The 22192-nt window shown below is 37.6% G+C and overlaps 1 protein-coding gene across 13 annotated transcripts in view; it reads right to left on the reverse strand.

Annotated features, from left to right (window-relative positions):
• Positions 1–4743: 4743 nt before the first annotated feature.
• Positions 4744–22192, reverse strand: part of ZNF644 (zinc finger protein 644) — a 75762-nt gene continuing 58313 nt past the window's right edge. For 6 of the 13 annotated variants that reach the window (XM_041421853.1, XM_041421855.1, XM_041421852.1 and 3 more), the window contains 5 exons: positions 22088–22160; positions 17823–20851; positions 17047–17652; positions 6922–7024; positions 4744–6428 (listed from right to left, as the gene is read on the reverse strand). In XM_041421853.1, the coding sequence (XP_041277787.1) occupies positions 6236–6428; positions 6922–7024; positions 17047–17652; positions 17823–20820 (3900 nt within the window). In that variant the 5' untranslated portion in view covers positions 20821–20851; positions 22088–22160 and the 3' untranslated portion in view covers positions 4744–6235. Of the gene's footprint in view, positions 6429–6921; positions 7025–7060; positions 13744–14378; positions 14577–17046; positions 17653–17822; positions 20852–22054; positions 22161–22192 lie in introns of those variants that run through there. The other 7 variants (XM_041421859.1, XM_041421858.1, XM_041421860.1 and 4 more) reach the window with 5 other exon arrangements.

Here is a 22192-nt window from a genome sequence, read left to right on the forward strand (position 1 = left end):
TTAAAGCCTCTTTCTAATCACTGCCTATTTCCTGAACAGTTTTGGGTGAAAACTCCTTCCTTGGCTGTTCCTCTTAGGATAATATTTGCCCTAGCCCCTTCTGTGCCAGGAACCCAAGTGCACCCCTGAAGATGTGGAGGCACAGCAAAGGCAGCCATCAGCTAGATTTCAGGGACTACAAAACAGGTGTCAACCCCAGGCTTACACTGTCTTCTTCTCTTTGCAGTTTCAACCTATGGGGGTTTTGTTTGTTTTTAAAAGATTTTTTTCTCCTGCTTTTTTATCCAAATAAGGTTGTTTTCTTTTTCCTACTTTCACACAATTAAGTTTTTTTCAGAGAAAAGACAGATGAAAGAATTACTTCTTGTCAGCAAGACTTGTACCTGGGTGACATGCAATTCCTTATTTGGTTAAAACACAGACTAATGGTGTTAGAATGCATTCTCCTTTATCAGTCTATTATTTTCCAAAGCCGTTTCAAAGAGCACAATGGGATTCAGAGCTTCAGCATTTGTTGCTACAGCAGTGAGGATGGACGAGTTTCACAGATACAAACACAGATACGATTCACAGCTGCTGCTGACTTAAAGATACATAATCAAAGGTTTACATGTGAAGTCTTCAGTTTCCAATAAACAGATTTTTAAAAAGAGGTTGATAAATTTAGGAACACTTACCATGAGTGTCATGTAAGCATGTTTCATGTAGCATGTCTCTAATACAAAAGCAGAAGAGTTATCATCACTTGGTACACAAACCTCAGACCTTATGAGTTGAAAGTGTACTTTTAAGTGAAAATATAGTATAGAAAGCCCAAAAGTGCTGTGATTTATACAACATAAGGGGTACAAGCACTTTGGAAGCTCTGAAAAGGCTCCAAGGCTCCCTTTGTCCCCTAACTGGACAGTGAGAGTTGGAATTTTGGAACCTCTGGGCTCACAGTTAATGAGAATGCCATTTGCTTGGGTTTTAATTGCATTGAAAAGAGCATGGGAGCCTGCATCAGAAAGATCTTTCAGAGCTTTTGTAAAAATGTTTGCCTTTCCTTAGAGAAGAACATTCCCACAGGAATGCCTTTATTCCAGTTTTTTTTTAGCCAAAATAACTCCATGTCTGTCTTCAGGCAACAACAAACCACCCTCAGAGTCAGTGACACACTGCCCAGCCCCTCCACTGCCATGCTGGCCCACTGGAGCCACCGGCACGTGAGCTGAGGCAGCCAGGACCCCTTCCCCGGGGGGAAGCACTGCAGCCACACACAGCACTGCTCCACCAGCTTCTTCTACCTGATGGACTTCAGTATTGCCAAGCAGTTTTATAAAAAGGCTGTTGGCTGACTTGTGCTCAAATCTTAATAAGGGGATAGGGCACTAAATTTAAGAGACTTCTTAATTGCTTCTTTAAATACAAGTTTATTAGCCTATAGTGCAACAAGAAATGAAGATGAGCAGTGCCAGAGTTCAGACTCAGCAAAACATGGAAGGGATCCCCACTCCAGCCCTTATTTAAAATAAACACACCCCTCAACAGTTCTTTATGCTGTATTTGATCAACCTCTGCATTTTCCTCTTACAATGTGTGTGTGGCTGTGGTATGGCAATGCATCCTCTCATGCTGCAGGAGACCAGGACTTGCAGAGCACCAGGCAGGCTGGGTTTTTCAGTGTGCTCTGTCCAGGTACATGTGGCAGACACTGCACAGCCAAAGCTGCAAGGAAAAACTGCTCTTAACTGGGAGAGAAGGCAGCAGTGAGACCAGATTGTACAGAGTGAAAAGTGGGCAGATGGGCACAGACAAGAGCCACTGTCACCTGGGATTCAGCTTCGGGTGCCTGGCTCTGGTGGTGCTCCCGCCACCACCAATTTTCATCCTCAGTCTCCACCACTGGAGTGTAAATACTCCCCTTCTTGCCTCACCTCTCTGAATTTTCAGGTGGCCACAGCCAGCAGATGTGCCCTCTGCATCAACACACAACTGCTCTGGCTGGGGTGGAATTCCCCGGTTAAATGACACGTGCAGTGCAGCTCACCTCCGAGCAACGGGAAGAACACCAAGAAGCCTGCAGTGTTAGAAAGGAACATTTTATTGCAAGAGATTACAAACCTGGCACTATGGCCAAATGTTTCCATTACATCACAATTGCTACCCATGTATCAGGCAACAGCACCTACAAAGCACGGTGGATTGAAATATCAAATCATAATGCAGTCAGCATTTTTAAAGAAAGAACCACCCTAAAAAGTTTGGGGTTTTCTTTAAACAAACTCAAAACTATATAAATCAATTTTTAAAATATGAGACTGGTGTTTAAATATCCAGGCCACTAACTACTGTTACAAAAAGTGGAAAAGTCTGTTAACCATAGTGCTGAACTAAACAGGGTTTGTTCGCAGCCCATAACCGTTTAGTTAAAAGCAAGTCCTTGTTATTCACTGCTAATATTTCCACATTTGTTCAGCCCAATTTATCTTCTGTAGGTTTTCAGAATCAGGTAGATTTAATGCATAACCCCTCTTTAAAGCACTGCAGGAAACCTAGAACCGTAACTAGCCCAGGAAAAGCATCAGTCAAAATAACATTGCACCTTCCCATCTCAGTCCTGTGACACTGACCTTTGGAAACTCCGCATGCTCTTCTCTGAGCCCCAACTGGTAACTCGCGTTTCTACCGCGATCACTTACCTCAAAAAGCTTGGCGATTTCCCTGAGCATGGCTGAGGCAGTGGGAATTAGCGCAGGCTCACAGCTCAAACCCAACCCGCCTGTCCCTGCCCTCGGCACGGCCGCGCTCGCTCCCCTCCCAACAGCTACGGTCGGTCCTTCCTCAGCGGGAGGGACCAGCACCCACCTCCTGACACTGCTGCCTCAAGGCGGGCCCTGAGGAGGAAGCTGGACCCCCCAGCCCCTGGGAGCAGCCCACCTCATACAGCTCCCCCAGGCCACAGGAAGCAGGACCGGGCAAACCGCAGTAGATGCCCAGCATGTGCTGTCTGCTCGCCTTCGTTTTCCATGGCTGAACACACCACCCCTTGGCAGCAGCTCCCGCGGGCACTGTCATCACCTACCCAAAGCTCTGCAGAAACATCTTTTCAGGGAATGCAAGCAGTTTTATATCTGAAGAGGATTCAGAAATATCATCGGGACTAGGGAATATAGGCCATCATCTTATGAAAAGTGTATGGGGGGTGGTCTTCTACAATTTTCCTGAGGCTACTACTAAAGAGACCTTTACCAGAATCTAGGATAACTTCAGAAACAAGTAGGATTATGATAAAGAACCAAAATCAACCCAACAGAAATCACTGTGCCACTGCAGCCTTTACCCCAGAGCAGCCCAAGCCAAGCTGAACAGACTGACACTGGTGTCGAGATGAGCAGCTCCCGAAGTCCAGCCCTTTAGCACAGACCACCAGAGCCCCTCAAGCCACATACCATCAGACTGCCATCACTAAGTGACCGATTTCATTTACCCTCTTCTACTACATAGAATTTTGGAACCTCCAGAGAGGGGGATTTGTAGATAATGATAAAAAATATCTGTATTTCCACACAACAGAAACCAGGAAAACAAATAGCCCCACTTGAGGACTAGAGGCTAAGGACAGCTAATAGTACTCTTTTTTTTTTTTTAAAGATTATTCAGCCTGTATCAACCACATATACAATTAATTTAATAGTCAGAAGAGTTCTAGAACTCCTACATATTTTTTGAACTATACCACAAGGCCAGCAGGGCACACAGCCTGTCACTGAAAACTGTTCTTCATCAATAGAATCTCATTTTGGAAACTGATCAGCCCTAGAGCTCACTGCTCTTCAGACACAACCTTGCATTTTTATTTTAGTATTACATAAAGCAGCTCACAATTGGGGCTTAATTAATTAAATAGAATTAGCTAGGGTTTTAAAAATTATTTTTATGAATCTAGTAAGTCTTTTGCTAATGCAAAATTCTGCACGGTATGGCTTCACCTTACAAGCATTCTTAACAACACTAGATAAATATCATTTGCACTTAATTGATTTTTTCATTTGCTTAACAGCCATAAAGTATGGTGCTCTCACAAGCACCTTTTTTGGTGAGAAGGGTAAACAAGCACTCTATTAAAGCATTATAAACATTCAAGGTGATGTGATCACTTCCCTCTATTCTGTTTCAACACACTGCTTTAAATCTTCAGTTTTCACATCGTATAAAAAAGTTCCACAAGTATCCACAAATTCAGAAACTTCTTAGTCTGCATACATGATTTGTCTGCAATACACTTCAACATCCCAGTTATCTTTTCTAAAATCTCTAAAGTATTTATTCCTCCAGCCTTTAAATGTAATGATGTAGATTTTCCACTTACAAGAGAATAAATTTCAACAAGAAAGCTAAACTTAACTGTAGCAATTTGTACAGTTAAACACCTGACACCACTAATTTAATGACAGCCTTGACAGAGCTAGCATGGCCTTGTCTGAGGCCTCTGTCTTGCACAGACGTGCATTTTTAGCCCATCCATTCTATCAGAACATTAACAAGCCTCATGTGTTAACTCTGAACTCTGTGCATCCAGGAAGACAGACATTTATTCATACTTTCCACCAATCAAATGTAATGCATCTGTGAACAATTCAGTTTATTGCAAGTAAATGTACTTAAGATCATGAGAAGATTCTAATCTCAAGCAAGACAAATCAATTCCACAAACTTAATTCACACAATGCAAATAAATGCTTCACATTATAGACATTTAGATTTTCTTTAAACCTTTTTATTTAGAGATTTTTCTGGTAAGGAGATATACCATAGGAAAGCAATTTCACTGGCAGTGAGGTATGTATATACTCTACCAAAATACTCCTCTTGCTTTAACTGCTTTTAACTTTATTTACATATAAAGAAAATATCAATGCATATCCTTGGCTTAACTACAGTATCTGTTACCCTATATGAGTAAAATGAAATGTTACTTGCATACAAAATTGATTTGTAGAGGAATCTAATTTGATTAAAACAAAAATCATGTTCTGAAGACAGTTTAAATGAACAAACACAATTCATCATGACCAAGACACCTGCACCATATTTCCATCCTCACAGCACATTTATTTCAATAATTCTGTAAGTAGGTCCTTAGCATGAGCATAGTGTTACAGTTTTCATACATATAATCACATCCAAAACAAGCTCTAAAATTTAAGTTGTAAACATTCTCTTCATATGTGGAAACATTTCAATCTGTGTTTGAATTTTCTAAAATGATCAATCTTTTAAACAGAATTATAAATGAAAAGCCTACTCTAACCGTGTAGTGAGCAATGCTTATTAGTACATTTCTACAGTGTTAAATAAAATAGTAGAGGCAAACTTCTGTAAGCAAGTCAGACTTTAAGTAAATTGTCATAAAAGTAACAAACTTGTTAACAAAAAGATGCTTTGTAATAAAGAAAGTTGGATTGAATCTACTATGATACAAAAACATAAGGGTAAATACCATCTTTGTTGACAAGTAGGAGGTAGCATGGATGCACCACTTTATTGTCAGTGAGAAATGCAACTGAAGTAAAGAATATTTCCTTACCACAAATTTCCAGTATTATGTACATATTTCTATTAGAAATTTGTTTAAACAAGTTTCCCTCCACTTTTTAGTACAAAAAGCCTCATGTGATTAAAAAAAAACACTTACACACCTAGATAGAATAGTACTAATTGCCCTATTTGAACGAAACAGTCTCTTGAACTATGAAGTACATGGTATTTAATGCCCTAAGTTGAGTAAATTGTATTAGCAGTTCTTGATATTATACAAAACACTACATACATACAAACAAAATATAATAGTATCTTATTTTACTATGTAATTCTTTTTGGAATAAACAGAACCTTGATTTGGGTAACACTGAAGAGAACGTGGTTTCTTTGTTTTATTAAAATCTGTCCTTTAAGTACCCATGTGCAACAATTTAAAAATGGCTGCCATACATATAATGGTCTTGTATTGATAGTGAACACAGTAACTGACAAAAACATAATAAACCTTAAAAACACATCTTCCACCCTATATAAAATATAAAGACTACTTACTGTAACTGTTAAGTATTCAATTTATTTTGATGTTACTGTAATCCACTTCCTCTATTTTCCATCTTTAGCATTTATAAACATAATTTAGTGTAGCCATTTATTTTAAAAAATGAAGTATTTCAAATTTACATCCAATCAAAATTTAAAATGTTTCCGTGTTCTATGATGCTGCTTCTGCCATCAGTAAAGAAAATGAAGTTTCAGTAATTGAAGCAGGCTTTTTAAGTAGTGATGTGACCTCAACCATGCCAGCTCCAGTCCGTGGAAGATTTGCGTTGACAATGTGTCGCTGCAAGTGCTTTATCCAGTCTTCTTGAACAGACAAAGGTCCTCGAAAGACCAGACCACAAAACCTATGCAAATATTAAAATTAATTCATCAAGATACATCTATCTCTACTGAAAAAATATAAAACAAAGACAGTAAGAGGAAAGTCTTAATTTTCTTTAAGTTTGTTTCTCAATGTCTTAGCTGAAAAACTTAGTAATTGAGTTCATTAGTAGTAACTGTGAGCACAAAACCCTGCAGCTTATACAACTCACATTCTCACACTTTCAGTGCCAGCAATAACAATCTGTTGTTCTTATATAAGGTTTCTTTTGAAGGACAGAATATTACTCAGACACAACCACTATGATTTTAGTTAGAGAAACAACTGGCAATCTAACACCCAAGTGTGACTGAATCAAATCCTCCTGTTTAAATTAATGAAAAGAGGCAATTCGTTTCCCCCCTCATTATTCAATTTAATCACAAACATTTATGGATACAATAATGAATCTCTTTATGACTGACATTAGTAAGCTCCTAAGAATGTATTCTTCCAACCAAAGTAACACTGTGTACCTGCATCTGAGTATGTAAACTTCATCAGCACTATGAGGTAACGGCAGCATTTTCTTCTTGCTTCCAGATCTTGACCTTGACTTCTTTTGTTTACAGTCTAAAGCTAAGAAGAGAAATTTTCATATGTGAAAGTAATACTTCAATGAGTGTTAGTCAAACAGAGATATTCAGCAAGTATTCCCTATAGCAATAATGAAAAGACATCTACCTCCTTGTTTATCTGTATTTAATTGTAACGTAAATACAAAACAATTATAGCATATTCTAAAAAATATGCTGGTAGAACACATGAAGCTGGGTTTTTTAGGTTAGCATTGTGCTTGCTCTTTGAAAGACTAGATAATTGTCATTCAGCATTAAACTGTTGTTTTAGTATCAGCAAGCACCTACAAACCTATTGCAGAATTATACATAAGCAAAGCACCACTGGAAATTCCCTTTCATGCACATAACCCTGTCAAAATCTCAGAACTTGTTTTGTAGTTCAAGTACCATCATAAGACCATTCATGTTCAACCAAGTTACAATTTTATGAAGTTGTATCTTTCAGCTAGTACAATCAGGAATTTCTAGTTTGAATAAAACACCTGCCATTTGTTTTCAACACAAGCAAAAAATTGTCCTTTTGTTCTAAGAGTTTCAAATGAAGCTTCCCCTTCACTCCTGTCTGAATTCTAATGAAGCTTACAGAAACCATGTATTTATTAGTCCTTGGCAGTGGGAGCTGGTATTAGGACAACCAACAAGGATGGCAAGACCACTTTTCAAATTCAGTCTAAGCATTTGAAACTGTGTATGAAATTAACGTGTGTGAACAGGAAACATATAGCAAAGGAGTTCAGACAGCTCTGAGGTCTGTATCTCCCATAAACAAATGTAATGGGAATCGGAAACAAAACCTGGAGATTCTAAGAAGCAGTCAAAGTGGGGGATGAGTGGATTAAACTGAATTAATATTGTTATGATACAAACAGCTGATAAAGCTCAAGAAGTTTGTGACTGTTTGAACTGAGAAGTGTATCTAGCTACACTCTATTCCAAAACACAAGACACCAACAATATAACTCCAACACAAAAACTTTTGCAAACAACCAGTTATACCACTTGAACAAAAACTCCACAGAAACCAGACAGTACCAGGTGGTATTCTTACCAAGAAGGCATAATGCTATGCTACTGAAGCATCTTAACAGTAAAATGGAAAAAAAAATTGTTACATTTGGCTAAAGTTTTGACTCCTAGAATATGAAACAGGAGAATTAACCTCTTAGCATTCTGAAGCATGAGACATTGTCTGGTGAGGTAAAACATGTTGATTTAAAGAACACACAGTCTTGATTGTATCCTTAATTTTAATCATGCCCTCGAAATGAACATATCTCAAGCTTTTATCTTGTACCCCAACTTTCAACTTGGTAGAAATACCAGATGTTTTCCAGTTCTATCCCAGGACTTAAAGATTCCTACCTATCTAAAATTTAGAATGAATTTCTGAGGTTTGAAGGAGGACCAATATCATAACTGGAAAGCAGACACCAACCTAGAGAGACTTCTTCAGATCAACATTAGGAAAATGACGCTTAACAGCATTTTTTTCTGACAGCAACAACAAAACCAGTCTGGATAAAAAAGCAGTAATGCAAGGTGGAAGGGGGGAGAGAGAGAGAAATGGTCAAGATGCTTCTGGAAAAGCATCAAGGGGTCCTTAATACTTCATTCTCTCACAAGAAACATATTCTTCATTTAATTAGGAAGAAAAAAAGCTAACTATCGTATCAGGTAGGAACTACCACATATATAAGTGTTTTACATACCGCAACTTCAGTAACACCAGCAGCAATGTAAGCAGATAAAGTACTGGAACCCAGACACCCATGCTTTGAAGAGAACTGTTTGTATGAGGCGCAACTTATCTGCAGCACTTACTACAGCAAAAGCTTTGCCTTTTCCATTTGTGGAACATCGTGGGAAGAAGGGAAACAGAAGTCAGTAATACCCGAATGCAAACGTGCCCGTGAGTTGCATCTGATGACAAGTCAGTTGATGTAATTTTATATGAGTGGAAAAAAAAAGAAGCAGTAGTGACAACAGACTCCTGCTAGAGAGGCCAACCTGCATTTGGAACAAGAACTTGCTGATTTCCTTGACGTTGGCAAAGACATTAATTCTCATGAAAAAATTTGATTCTACTCACACGCATCTGGAGCATTTCAGAGAGCCTTCGCTTTCCTATAAGACCTGGATTGGTCTTCTGCAACAGACTGCTGACACCTAATGGGTTTGTGTGTGTGTGTGTGTGTATAATTTTCTGAGAAAAAAACCCCTCTGAACTACTGTGCAATCAAACAACAGCAACACTGACAGAAATTGCCATAATTAACCAGGAAAGGTAGTTTGTACTTCCTCGAAAGGTACCTTTTCCATGAACAGTGAGAAAACAAGGAAAACAAAAGGAAGGGCATGTTCTCTCAGCCATTTATGATGGAGGCACCACATAAGGAAATTATAAAACAAAGAGAAGAAAATACCACAGTAAAAGACCACAAAAAAGGACTCAGATTACACTACGAATTCTCAGAGCAGCTTAGCTAAATTTGAAAGTAGATTTGCCCAAGCAAGAAGCTGTTAAGCTGTTATAAAAGACAGAAAACACTAAGAACACAAATCCTGCAAGGGTATTTGCAGGTGTTCTGCAAGGGTAATTTTTTTGTTCCCTTTGTGTTCTGAGATAATGAACATATTCTTTCACATTTTAGGGAGCTCAAAACCGCACCAGTATGTTTTGAAGTTACTCCAGTGAAGATGGAAAGTGAGTGAAGAAGGAGGAATATCTGAGTAAAGCTCATTGAAAACTACAATTCAAACAGCAGTTATGAGGCATGCGTACCAGTAACCATCACATTAATTTCATTTTGTCTATCCAGAGAACAAGTTTAAATAAAGTCACATGCACACACTTGAGTACTCTGTTGATAGAATGCTTACAAGTGGTTGCAAACATCAACTAAATCACACAATTGCCTCAGCCACTGCCTCCCCATAAAGCAGCCATGTTCTGACCAAAACTCAGTTCCTGCTTTTTCTATGCCTTTACTGTAACAAAACATGACCTCCTCAAAAAGTCTTTTATCATGTCTGGGAAGAGACCAAGGTTAGTTTAGCTCCAGGAAGCTGCATGGAAACTGCAGCAAATTGCTAGAGAGAGGTAGGAACTACTGATCATTAACAGCTACTTTGTAGTTATAACAGCTTCCAAACTATCATTCCTCATTCTCCATAAAGACCCACTTCTTTTTGGAAGAACTCTCTTTCTTTCAAGTTTGGCCACCTGGTGTTTCCTAGTTGATAACTGAAAAACTTCTTGTAAACAACCAGTCACACAACATCCTCAAACTGCTGATACAACATGATGAGAAACAACCCATTTAAAACAAAAGACTATCAAACTTCGGAGGATTCTGCTTGAGATACTTATGTACAACTTCAGAGCACACTACTTCAAAAAATATATGCTAGGTAAAAACACTGCATACAAAAACCTCTGTGATGACTTATCAAGAAGGACTACAAGCAGATGGACATAGAGGTTTCAATGAGCATGCCTATGTGAATTAGACAGGTCACAATTAGATGCCCTTTCATGCCATGACTTGTGGTCTGCAGTTCCAAATTAAAATGCTCTGCTTCCTGATCTCCCCCAACATGAAATGCTTCTTATTTCAGGAAAACTGAAGCTGGGTCTTTTATTTGGACTTCATTACTTTTGTCAAAGTGTACATAAGCTAAAACAAGTTGAATAATTGGACATAGAAATGGAACTAATTAACCATTTGAAAACACTGTCAAGTAAAAAATAATGAACTTTCTTGTACATTTAGTCAATAATTTTTTCAAATTCAATCACTTACTATCTCTCCTCATCACTACTGCGCAGTGAAGTACATTGAATAAAGCCCTCCTATCATTTGCTCTCTGTAGGATTTTGTAAGATGCTGAAAATGAGCTCATCATGCCAGCTGATTTGTTATGACTGTAACAGCACAGAACAATGACATACAAAGCCAGAGGATCTCAGATTCCTGCATGTTTGATATGCTTCCACCGCAACCGTCCCAGAGCTACAAGTTTGACAAAACAACATTTGAAATTATTTGAACACATAGTGGCCCTCATGAACCACTACCACAGCCACACTGTTGGCTTGAAGGCCAGACTCCTTGCTCTGTACTTTACTGTTCCCTCCCAAACTTCTGACAAAGCAGTCTCCATCTACAGAAGCAGAGGCCAAAGAAGAAAGTGGTGATTCCCAGAAGATGAAAGCCAGTAAGAAGAGACTAAGTGTGTGAAAAGGGTCAACAAAGAGAAGATGTAAAAAGACAGGGTGTAAGAAAGAATCAAGAGACTTGGGGAGAGCCAGGGCAGGAGGAAGCAAGAGAAGCCCAGAGAGAAAAAAAGAAAGGAAGCTGAATATACAACTACACGAAGAAGAGTGAGATGCATTTTGAAGATTTTGTGTTGGTTTGGTCAATGCTCTAAAGATACTCAGAAGAAAGAAGCAAATTGACCATCTGCTCTGAGAAACACCAATGTGTTGCTATACATCAAAACAGGTATAAAAGGAAATTAACATCTAAAAACAGGTATAAAAGGAAATTAACATCTAATCAAGATGAGCGATTAAGTTGTTAAAAAGTGGACTAATAACAAAGTGGAATAATAACAAAAAAAGTTCCAGCCAGACATCTGAAGACACGAGTACTTGCTCTACAGTGGATCTATAACGCATTAGTATAGGCACCAATAAAGTTTAATAAAGATTAACCTCAAACAGCCAACAACCTAGGAACTTTCACTTCTAGGATGTTTTTCTTGAGTCTATTCTCCAAAGCTACCGTTATGCTTAACTATGTCTATTATACTATTAAAACTGTCAAGTTGCACTTGAAAAGAAAAACAGGCTAAGATTTAACTAAATATGATGACATTACTGACTGAAGAAGCAGGATGTCTGCTAGAAGAGCAATATGATAACAGTCAATATCAAAAACACGTGCAGACAAACGGAAAATCTGAGACTAGTACATAAGCTAATGTAATGCTTGGAAAGGTGTCACTTTGTTGGCATGCAGGGATCTCATATTTCTCATGTTATTTTTCCTAATAAATAGTAGTGCCTAGACAGGTCCCATAACAACTGCCAGATAAAAGAATTACAGCATTCATGTTCAGACACTATTATTTTATTACAGCAAGAAACTGAGATAATTATTCAACTGATATGTTTTATTTTGGGTAGTTATGTTTGCTTTAGAAGATATAAGAAAGGCTAAATGAGAAGCAACGTGTATAAACATGTCCTCATTGTCTCCATACAATGGCTGAAGACCATCGAAGGTTTAGCTGCGGCTGAGGCCCAACTGAAGACATCTCAAAATTGCTGTCAACCACAACCATCTTTTAATAAGGAAAACCTGAGATCTACTCAAGAGCAACACTCATAACAAGAGTGTACCTGTGTGTACCTTAAAACTAGTGTGTACTAGTGAGATCTTGCATTAAAATAATTCTCTTCACAAAACTTATATTACAAAGTGGAATATCAAATAGAACAACTGTTTAAAAGCATATTTTTTGGTGTACAAGCCTTGCATTAAGCTTGCTTGAGTGACAAGTCAATGAGCAAAGTTTACAACCTTCACAGAGTTGCAGCACAGTAATGACAAAGTTGCTACAAATATACATTGGCATAATGTTACAGCTAGAACGCAACATTGACTCCTTAAGTCAATGGTTTCAGTGACGGGCCTTTACCCATGGTGAAAGTTATTTATCTGGCTTAGCTCCAGCTTCTGAGAGCAAAAGATTTTTTTTCCCCCCAACTTTTGTTTCTAACCTTTTATTTAAACTTTGTTTCTAACCCCATTTTGTTTCCAACCTAATTCAAAACCAACTTCTAGGTCCAATGATAGAAGACTCATGAGTTTTCTTTCCATTCCTTTAAGAAAAGTGACACCTGTTCTGATGACTATGCAACTACCTCACTAGCAAAATACGTTTCTTACAGAAAACAAACAAAAATCCCTGAAAGTACCTAAACCAGCTTCCTTTACTTTTCCCACTTAGTAAGAGGGGAGCTAGGTACAAAGTGCTTGTCTAGGATGCAATCTCTGTACTATCGTATCTGCCAGTGCCTCCTTCATTTATTTCCTGTTAAGTTATTAATGTGCAATTTAAATATATAGCTATTGAAAAATATTTCCTCAGTAGGTATATAAGAAAAGGAACTTACCACAGGGATAATATCAAATCACAGCAGTGGTAAATGAAGTTCACTACCATCACCTTTCTACTGAATAAATACGAAAATTTTCAGAATCACTGACTAAAGGCATATTTTCCTACATGTTAGGTATTACTACATCTGCTGACTTCCTTCCAAATCTTCTTTGTTGTAGCACTAATGTAAAGCAACAGAAGACCTGGCAGCCACAGGCCTGTATTACAAACACATTACTTTAGCCTTCTACAGAGAAAGCCTGCTACTCAGTTTGTCATTCTTCGCATAATGAATTACATTTGCAGATCAAAAAAGGATTACGCATTTTCCATGTGCATTATGTAAAAGTCTGTGTTTATTGACACAGAAAACTGATGGTTGCCCTTCTTAATTACAGAATATTTCAGGCTTCATATCTCCAAATTTTCCTCATTATATTGCATCTCTGCTCCTCAATTTGCTGTTGACCATGTGAAGTCCCATTAATCTCAGCAATAATCCAAGTAAACTCAGAAACTGCCTACAGCCAAGCAAGCTACAGGTCTCTGAAAACAAATCAATATATGGCATATTAGAAGAATTTCAAAATGAAGTGTGTTTTTAATAAAAAACATTAACAGCAGTGCCAAATGCTGTACTACCCTCACTCAATGTCAGAACAGGTAGTTTTTGGGTTGTGAGCCAAACCAGATATGAAACCAACTACATATCATATGTTGTTAGAAATATACAGAGTGTAAAATAACTTGCTTTTCCTATTTTACTGGAGTATTCTTTGTAACTATATGTACTAGACAGTAAAAACTACTTGTTGTATCGTTGCCTTTTTTCTCCCCACCACTCTCACTTCTGAGATACTTTAAAACACTTCACTAGAAGGCCAGCTATCTGGTTTGGAAGTTGCAATATCATAAGAGAATGAATTTAAGCAACCGTCTCTTAGTTTTGCTTACATACCTTAAATGTTGGATCCAAAATCAAAGACTAAGAATGAAAATCAGACACGAGAGTGGACAACAGCAACATACGTTTTCTTACAGGTTGCTGAAGTTTTATGGCAAATAAATTGTTTACCGGCAGAAGCTTCAGAATTATTTTGAATTAACATATGCTTTTGTCCAGTCTGATGAAGAAAATGTATCATAGACAGACTTGCTTTTACATCTGTAACAAAACATACCTGTCCCAGTCAAAAGTCCAGCACTCTTCTTTCGTGCATAAGCGCGTAAGTGGTTGGACAGGCTAACAGCACTTGTAAACGTCGTATTGCAATGCACACACGTTCTAAGCTTCACAGGCATACCTATCATTCAAAAGAAAACTATAATCCAGTTCTCTCTTCAAAAAATGAAATTCTCAAAGCGTTGTAAAAAGTTTTCTGCAATAAAGATGGTTTAAAATATATTCACTGCATTGATGCAATTGTTTAGTATATTAGAAGGATCCAAGTTACCCATTATTAGTTTTCCACCTAGTGCTTTAAGCCAAACCATGTTATTTGAAAAAGAACAGAAAGGAGGCAACTTGAGCCCAGTAGGCTACTCTGCATTTAATACCTACTACCAAGCTCCTACAGATCTCCACATAATGAAGCTCTAATTCCAAAATACAATCCTGCAATTTGAATAGCACAATTCTGTTGAGAAATTTCAGAGCTTTCAGAATTTCCAATAAAGAGAATTTGAAAAGTCAAGTTGACAAAGTGGTAATTAAAAGTGTTTTACCCATAAGACTAAAGCACTCAATACTAAAATTAGGCTGCTGTTGAAGGCTCAGAGAAAAAGGTGGTAAAACACACCACTGAACAGCTGTTAGACAAAACATTTTGTTCAGTGCATTTTCTATTCATTACTTTAGATGCACAACTGATAACAAAAGTAAATTATTTGAAGTTTTTTTGCTAAAATCTTTGTGCTAAATAAATATCAACAAAGCAACAAGCTATTTATCACACGAAAACAATGAAACAATGCTGAACTCCTCACTTACAGACCAAGAAACCATTGTAACTTATCTCCTCCTCAACTTCACAATATTTCTCCCTGCATTTTACCAAAGATATATTGTTTTGGTGAACTAATATTTCAGGTTCTCTACTAATAAATTATTAGAAGAATAAATGAAAAAGCTAAAACTACTCAGCTGTAAAGTCTCTGCAGGAAAGAAAGAATGCTATTCTCCAGCAGCCCACAGAAGACATGCTGTTTTTTCAGGCAAGTTACAGAAGAAGAACACTTGGTTGGTAAAAGCCTTTATAAAACTAAAACCAGAATTAGGAATATTTGCCTTTTTTAGGAAAAAAAAAGATTTTCAACTTGATGTTAAATATTTTCTTATTAACTCAACTGGCACAGTGCGTTAGTTATCAAATTCTGTTACCTCAGCCACAGAAAACTATCGGGCCCCATTCAGAACTGTTAGTACTATGCGAGCGTATGTTTATTTTTACTTGTTGTTCATCATAACCAAACAGGTTCTACCTAGTATTGAGCAGTAAATATTATACAGAAAGTAAAACACAGTGTCAGGTTTGGCAAGCTATTCCTTGAGCATTATTTTTCAAATCATTAAACCTGTCAAAGATACACTTCCTTTATTAAGCAATCTCCTGTCTTAAGGGACAACCACAGACGTACAGAAGACATAAAATGTAATTCTTTTCCACTTCTACTATGTCATTTTAGAAAGCCACCCTTCTTAAGAGATTTATTGCCACACTTTTATAGCCCCTAAAAGAACTTCTGAGCACATCAGATTGTTGGGTTTTTTTGTTTAAAGAAAGAAAAGAATACAGGTGAAAAAGTACTAGGCACTGCCAGTTTTACTAGCCTGCTTAATAACAAGAAAAGAAACAGCACAAAAAAAAGTCAGGGGTATAAAAATAAGATCCTGCTCTCCAGTCTTGAGAATCCTGTAGCATTGGTGGTGTCCAACCAAGAAACCAGTAAATGCAAGCTCTACATACACATTAAAAAGGATGTTGTAAGAGATCCCCAAGAGTAGAAATAATTCTCATGTGACAAGTAAGTTAAAAACATCACCCTAAAAGCCTGCTCTATTAGTATACAGAGTAGCTAGGAAGTTGATTGCAGAATTGTTTCATTAGCACAATTCTCAGTGGAGGGACAATCTAGGTCCTTATTGGTCAGAGGCCGTGCATTGGAAACCTGCTGGCTACAACTGTATGCCAACAAAGCTTGAACCAGCACAGGTTGTCTCTCAGGACAGTCAGGCCCTAAGCAAGCATGAGTTTCTCACAGCAGCCACAATTTGCAACAAACAAGAATTAATCTATGTTGTAAGAGTATGTTTGCCTAAAACCATCAAAATTAGTTGACAGTGATTCACCAATCTGAAGCATTATGCATTTATAATGGTATCAACAGTTCTGTTAGTTTGAGCAAATGCTGCCTTGCACAAACCTTGAAGACTTAAATGCAGTATTCCTAAACCAGCTGTTCCAATGCCCAAAATCAGGGTTGCAAGCTCAAACATTTCAGAACTGTTAGTCTACCAAATATGCAAGGACACTTCAACTTGTTTACTGCAGGATGTGTTGTCTTCCTTACTGAGGCTCACTTTGTGTCCACTTTCAATGTGCAAGCCCAGTCATATGCAGAACAGGAACTATATTCCATGCAAAAACCCTTCAGTGCTGCTGAGGGGTTTTTTCACTTTAGGAAAAACATGTCAAAAAAAATTTGCTGTGCTACCTCTCGCAGTCAAGTGTCCTCTGGAAATGGAACAAGAATTAAATGAACAGAATCCCAAATAAAATACTCTGCACTTGTACATTTTCTACAAATGATATGATTCTTTGGAAATGTTGTCAAGAAACACCTTCTTACCTGACTGCATAGTCAAGTCCATTTTTTGTGGCTGATACATCAATGGACTGTCTTCATTTAATGGAAGAACACATTTCTGAACAAACCTCTTTCTTGCGGTTTGATTATGAATCTTTTGAGGGGAAATATCAGGATTCCTTTCTTCTCCTAACCTCTTGTTTTTCAGGAGTTCTATCAGTGTAAGTGACTGATTTCTTTTTTCATCATGTAGTACTGCTTTTGTTTCATCACATTCATTTAGGAAACTCAGCCCTTCTTCCTCCGATGCAGACACAGATATATCTTCAGTCTTTAAGCCATTATGGTATGCTTCAAGAGGTATAACATTCTGAGATAAAAAGTCATCATTTGATGCAAATTTCTGAGCAACAAATGGTCTGGGAATAATACGGCGACTGTTCAAAGCCTTTAGGATTTTTTCATACTTCTCTTCATTTTGCATCATTTCATTCAGAACACAGATGGGAGACTTGTGTGCGTCCCACTTGGTTTTGCCAAGCCTTTTCAGGTGTCCTCGCACATGATTAGACAATCCAATTTTAGTATCGAACCAGCCACCACAGAGCTGACATGTATGCTCAGAGGAAGTTTCAGATTTCTCAATCGCTACAAAGAAAATAATTATAATGTTTTTTGACAATTATATACAGTTAAACATGACAACTGCAAATCACAAGAAGAGAGGTTTTACAAGAAGCTAAAGCAAGCCTTGTTCAGTGCTCAATAAATTCCTTTGTCCACCCAACTTTGTACCCAAATAAAAAAACAAATCTTACCTTTTCTAACACGTTTAACTGGAGTCCCTGTTCCAGCTCTTTTAAAATGCTGCATTTTGTCACTTGTTGCTATCTGTTCTGGTGAAACAACATGACGGGCTTCATAGCTTAGTCCAGCTCTGTGAAGATGTCCTCTGACATGATTGGACAAGCCAACACCTGTTTCAAAGGTTGCTGGACAGTATGGGCATGATTTCTTTTCAAGCGACAAATCAGTCCAGTGGAAAACTGAATTATGCTTTGGCAATGCTGATCCTACATTTTCTAAATTCTGAGGATCATGCAAGTCATGCAAGAAGTTACTACCCTCAGCATCTTCGTAATACTCAAAATAAAAGCCATCATTCTGCTCATAACCAAGTGAAGATTTATCACCAGCTTCATTATCTTCCATTTTACCTTTGAATATGGGGAATAGGTTTACATGCTCCTGATTAATATCACTGTAAGATTCATCCTCCACAGACTGTGTAGTGTAATCACATAGTTCAACATTATCCCATGAACTTTCATCCTCCGTTTCATAGCTGTCTTTTTTTTCAGCAGAGTTTAGTTTCTGTAAAACAACAACAGTCATTTTATGCAGAAAATCTGGATAGCAATCCAAATCATCTCCTGTAACAGAGCCTTCCCTCCTGGATTCTTTAACCACTCTCTTTACAGCTACATGCCTATGATCTTTACAGCCTTCTGCCCTTTTGCAATCAAGGCTATTTGAATCCATGACAAAACAATTATTACTTGATGAAGAAAATAAATGTAAAGCACTGACAGATTTGGACTCTTCCTTTTTTAAATGCAAAGGGTAAGAGTCACTAGATTTTTTAATAATCCTGTAGTTTTCATATTTGTGTCTATATAAATAATTACTTTTTTTGGCACTAGCTTTCTGCTTTGCTGCTTGATGAAAACATCTACGTTTTTGGTCAATGCTATTTCTAGTAAAAAAGTTCTTGTTTGTAGAATTTAGATTGCACACACTTACAGATGACTGTGAAACGCTTTTCCGAGCCTTCTGTATCCTGTAGGGTCTCTTGTGAAGTTTTGCGAAGTTACTGGATTGTGAAGTAGAGCCAAATGATCTTTTTACATCCTGTTTTAAAGCAGAGTTCTTTGGAAAAGTAGAAGAATGTTTGATCAACTGTTTTGTCCTGCTACGGAAATCTAAAGATTCTTCTATTAAACTGCCTTTTCTTTTATCTAGTCTAAGATGGCTACCAAAGGGATCAAGGCATGATGCTGAATGCAAATATGCCATGTGTTTTTTTAAAATGCTTCTAGCTGAAGTAGCAAACGGACACAGCTTACACATATATGTCGATGACTTTCTTGAGGATCCTAAATAAGGATCTTTCAAGGATGCCTTTTTCTGACTTTTTCTCTGGGACAAGTCGCTACCAATAATTGAACATTTGACTACTGCTCCATGAGCGATCCCTCGATGGCACTCCAGTTCATTTTCTGTCACAGCCATGAAATTGCATTCCTCACAACAGTAATATCTTTTATCTTTTTCATGGGTCTTTGCATGCTGCACAAACGTTTTGGGACAATTGGTACCAAATACACACTGCGGGCATTGTAACCGTGCACTCCTACCCTCATCCTGAAGTTCTTTCAGCTCACGGATTTCTTCCATCAATTTCTGCCTTCTTTCCTGGTGAATTATCATATGTTTAAGAAGTGAATTACGATCTCGAAATGTCCTTCCGCATTCCCTACAGGCATAGGGCCTGGGGACATTGAGGTGTCGGAAATGACTGTTCCCATCTAAATGGTACATCATATGCCTATGCAGATGTTTCTTCTCTCTAAAATTCACATTGCACTTTGTACAGGGATAAAATGATGGTTCATCAGTACTGAAAGTAGATGGTGGTTCAGAATCATTCTCTTCACATTTGTTTTTCAAAGTATTGGATAGAAAAGTGCTAGTGTGAACAGGAGAAGTATCTTCTGCACAGTTACTAGTGGGACTATAAATGAGCTGCTGGATACCATCAACAGTTTCCAGCTCTTCATCTGTAGATTCAGGCTTTACTTTACTCAAAGAATATTTCTGTGGTTCTACTATTTGTAGCTCCTCATTCTGCTCTAAGAATTCAACATTTAATAGTTTTGATTTACTAGGAATACAACTGGTATCATCAAAACAGTCTTCGGTATAGCGTGTTATTTTACTAACATCCATTTTCCTTTTTCGCTTCTTTTCTAGCCCTACCTTACAGTGAATGGGAGACTTCTCTATTGTTTCTTCATTAGTCATAAGAAACTGTATAAACTCTTTCTGTGGATCCCAGCTGGGATCACATCCCGATCTGAAGCCACCTGTACCTGAGGAAATGCTTGTTAATGTATCGACACAATCATCTTTTACTAGTAAATTTTTATCATCTTCACAAACTTCTACTTGGTCTACTAAAGTGCTGTCTACACTATTTCCTACTGTTTTCTGTGAATCACAACCAACTGAAGCAGAGGTAGGTAGATTTTTAATGGAATGAGTCAGGTTCTTAGCATGTGCTACATCAGGTAACAAAAATAAAACTTGGTGCTGATTGGATTTCTGTGTTGTACTCTTGGCGGGCAGCTGAAGATCATGAACCACTGTCAAAGTTGAGCAGGAATCTGAGAGATGACCTCCAGGCTGTCCAGTGGTTAATGAAACGCTGCCTTTATTCATAATGGAAGTCTTTGTTGAGGTGGAGTGTGAAACTGGTCCATTAACAGCAGTTCCTCTAGACAACATAAAGTTTTCACTAGAAACAGTAGGAGCACCAGTGTGTATAAATAGAGAAGCCTGGCCTCCACTTAAGGCTTTTTCAGATCTGTCCCTTGATAGCTCCTCAGTCAGAGTCAAAGTGTTGTTCTGAAATGATGTGTCACTCTCTTCTGGTTTGGGAATGCCACCTTCTTCCTCAGATACAAAATTATCATCACACAGGATTTCTTCTTCTTTAGCACCAGTGACTCCAGTATTTGTCTCTAAATCACCCATATTGCTGGTCTGTCCATTAAGTACATTTATACTAAAAAACAAACAAGAAAAAATCAGGCAATTGCAGAAATAATGACTTTAATTTACAGCTTTCTTCAGGATCACTCTTCATACTGTAATCTAAAAAGATGTTTTGAACTTGTCAAAAATCTACTTTTCCTTTAGGATATCCACAATATTTATAGTGAATCAATGAAGCAATAAAAAAATTTTTTTTTTTTGCTGCACTATTAATAACCATACAGCAAACTAGTCACTGCCAAATATCCCATTCAAAGAAGCCTGACACCTACACACAAGCAAAATGAGGAAAATTAGATTGTCAAAAGAAAAGCAAATACATTCTATATGTACATAAATACAGATTATCTTCAGTTGTTCTCCAGAAGTAAAAACAAGAAGGCTACCTAGATATCTATTAGCAATTCGGGGAGGGGTGGTTAAACATTCTTTAGGAATCTAAAACAGTCTTTATGTTTCTCAAGGTAGCACTTTTTTGGAAGTACTTCCATACAACTGACCTGATGCTACATGGAAACCTGCAGAAGGGAAAAACACAATGAAGCTGGTTTTGAGCATCTGATTAGTGACAGAAGACACAGCTAAGGATCAAACTCACTGAGGAAAATACATGTCTTCCTATTCCCTTCTTACAAAAGGACTCTCCTTGCTTTAAAACAAATAAATGCCATTTGCTTATACGGATATTTTAAACAATAAACAAATTAATCAACATCTTATCAAAGGTGGGGGGAAAATACTGTAAGAACAAAACATTTCATTGGGATCTACCTACCAGATGAAGTCACCGTGTTGAATCCAGAACATGACACTAACAATATCTTCCAGTACAGAGAACTACTGCATATTAATTCCCCGTGGGTGGCCTTGTCTTTCTACAAGTGACTCTTACTCATACATCAAATCATCTATTCAATGCTTAGTGAGCATAAAGGAGCTGCCTACACATGAAAATCAATGTGTGATCAACAGGAATGTAAACTTCAGTCTACCCTGGCATTCACTTTTTATAGAGGTCCTCAGAACAGAGTGAGCATACAGCATTAAAACATTCATCTAGGAGTCAGGACATCTGTATTTTGCAGAAATCATATATTTTACCCTTAGAGAATACTACTCACTTTGATCTTTTGTGGGATTTGATTCCAGCAATCACATAGTTTCAGTTACTAATTAGCATTTTGAATGGAACTCAGTTAAAAGGAGTTATTACCTAGATTCTTTGAATTAAGATGTTATAACTCACAACTAATATCCATGGCCTCCTGCAATGGTCCTTTATCGAAATCCAGGAAGACCACTTTGGACATCCTTTTTTCCTAAGGAGAGAAAACAGCCTAGTTAAACAACA

The sequence above is a fragment of the Onychostruthus taczanowskii genome, unplaced genomic scaffold (assembly GCF_017590055.1).
Source record: "Onychostruthus taczanowskii isolate IOZ18803 unplaced genomic scaffold, ASM1759005v1 scaffold7, whole genome shotgun sequence".
Taxonomy (NCBI): domain Eukaryota; kingdom Metazoa; phylum Chordata; class Aves; order Passeriformes; family Passeridae; genus Onychostruthus; species Onychostruthus taczanowskii.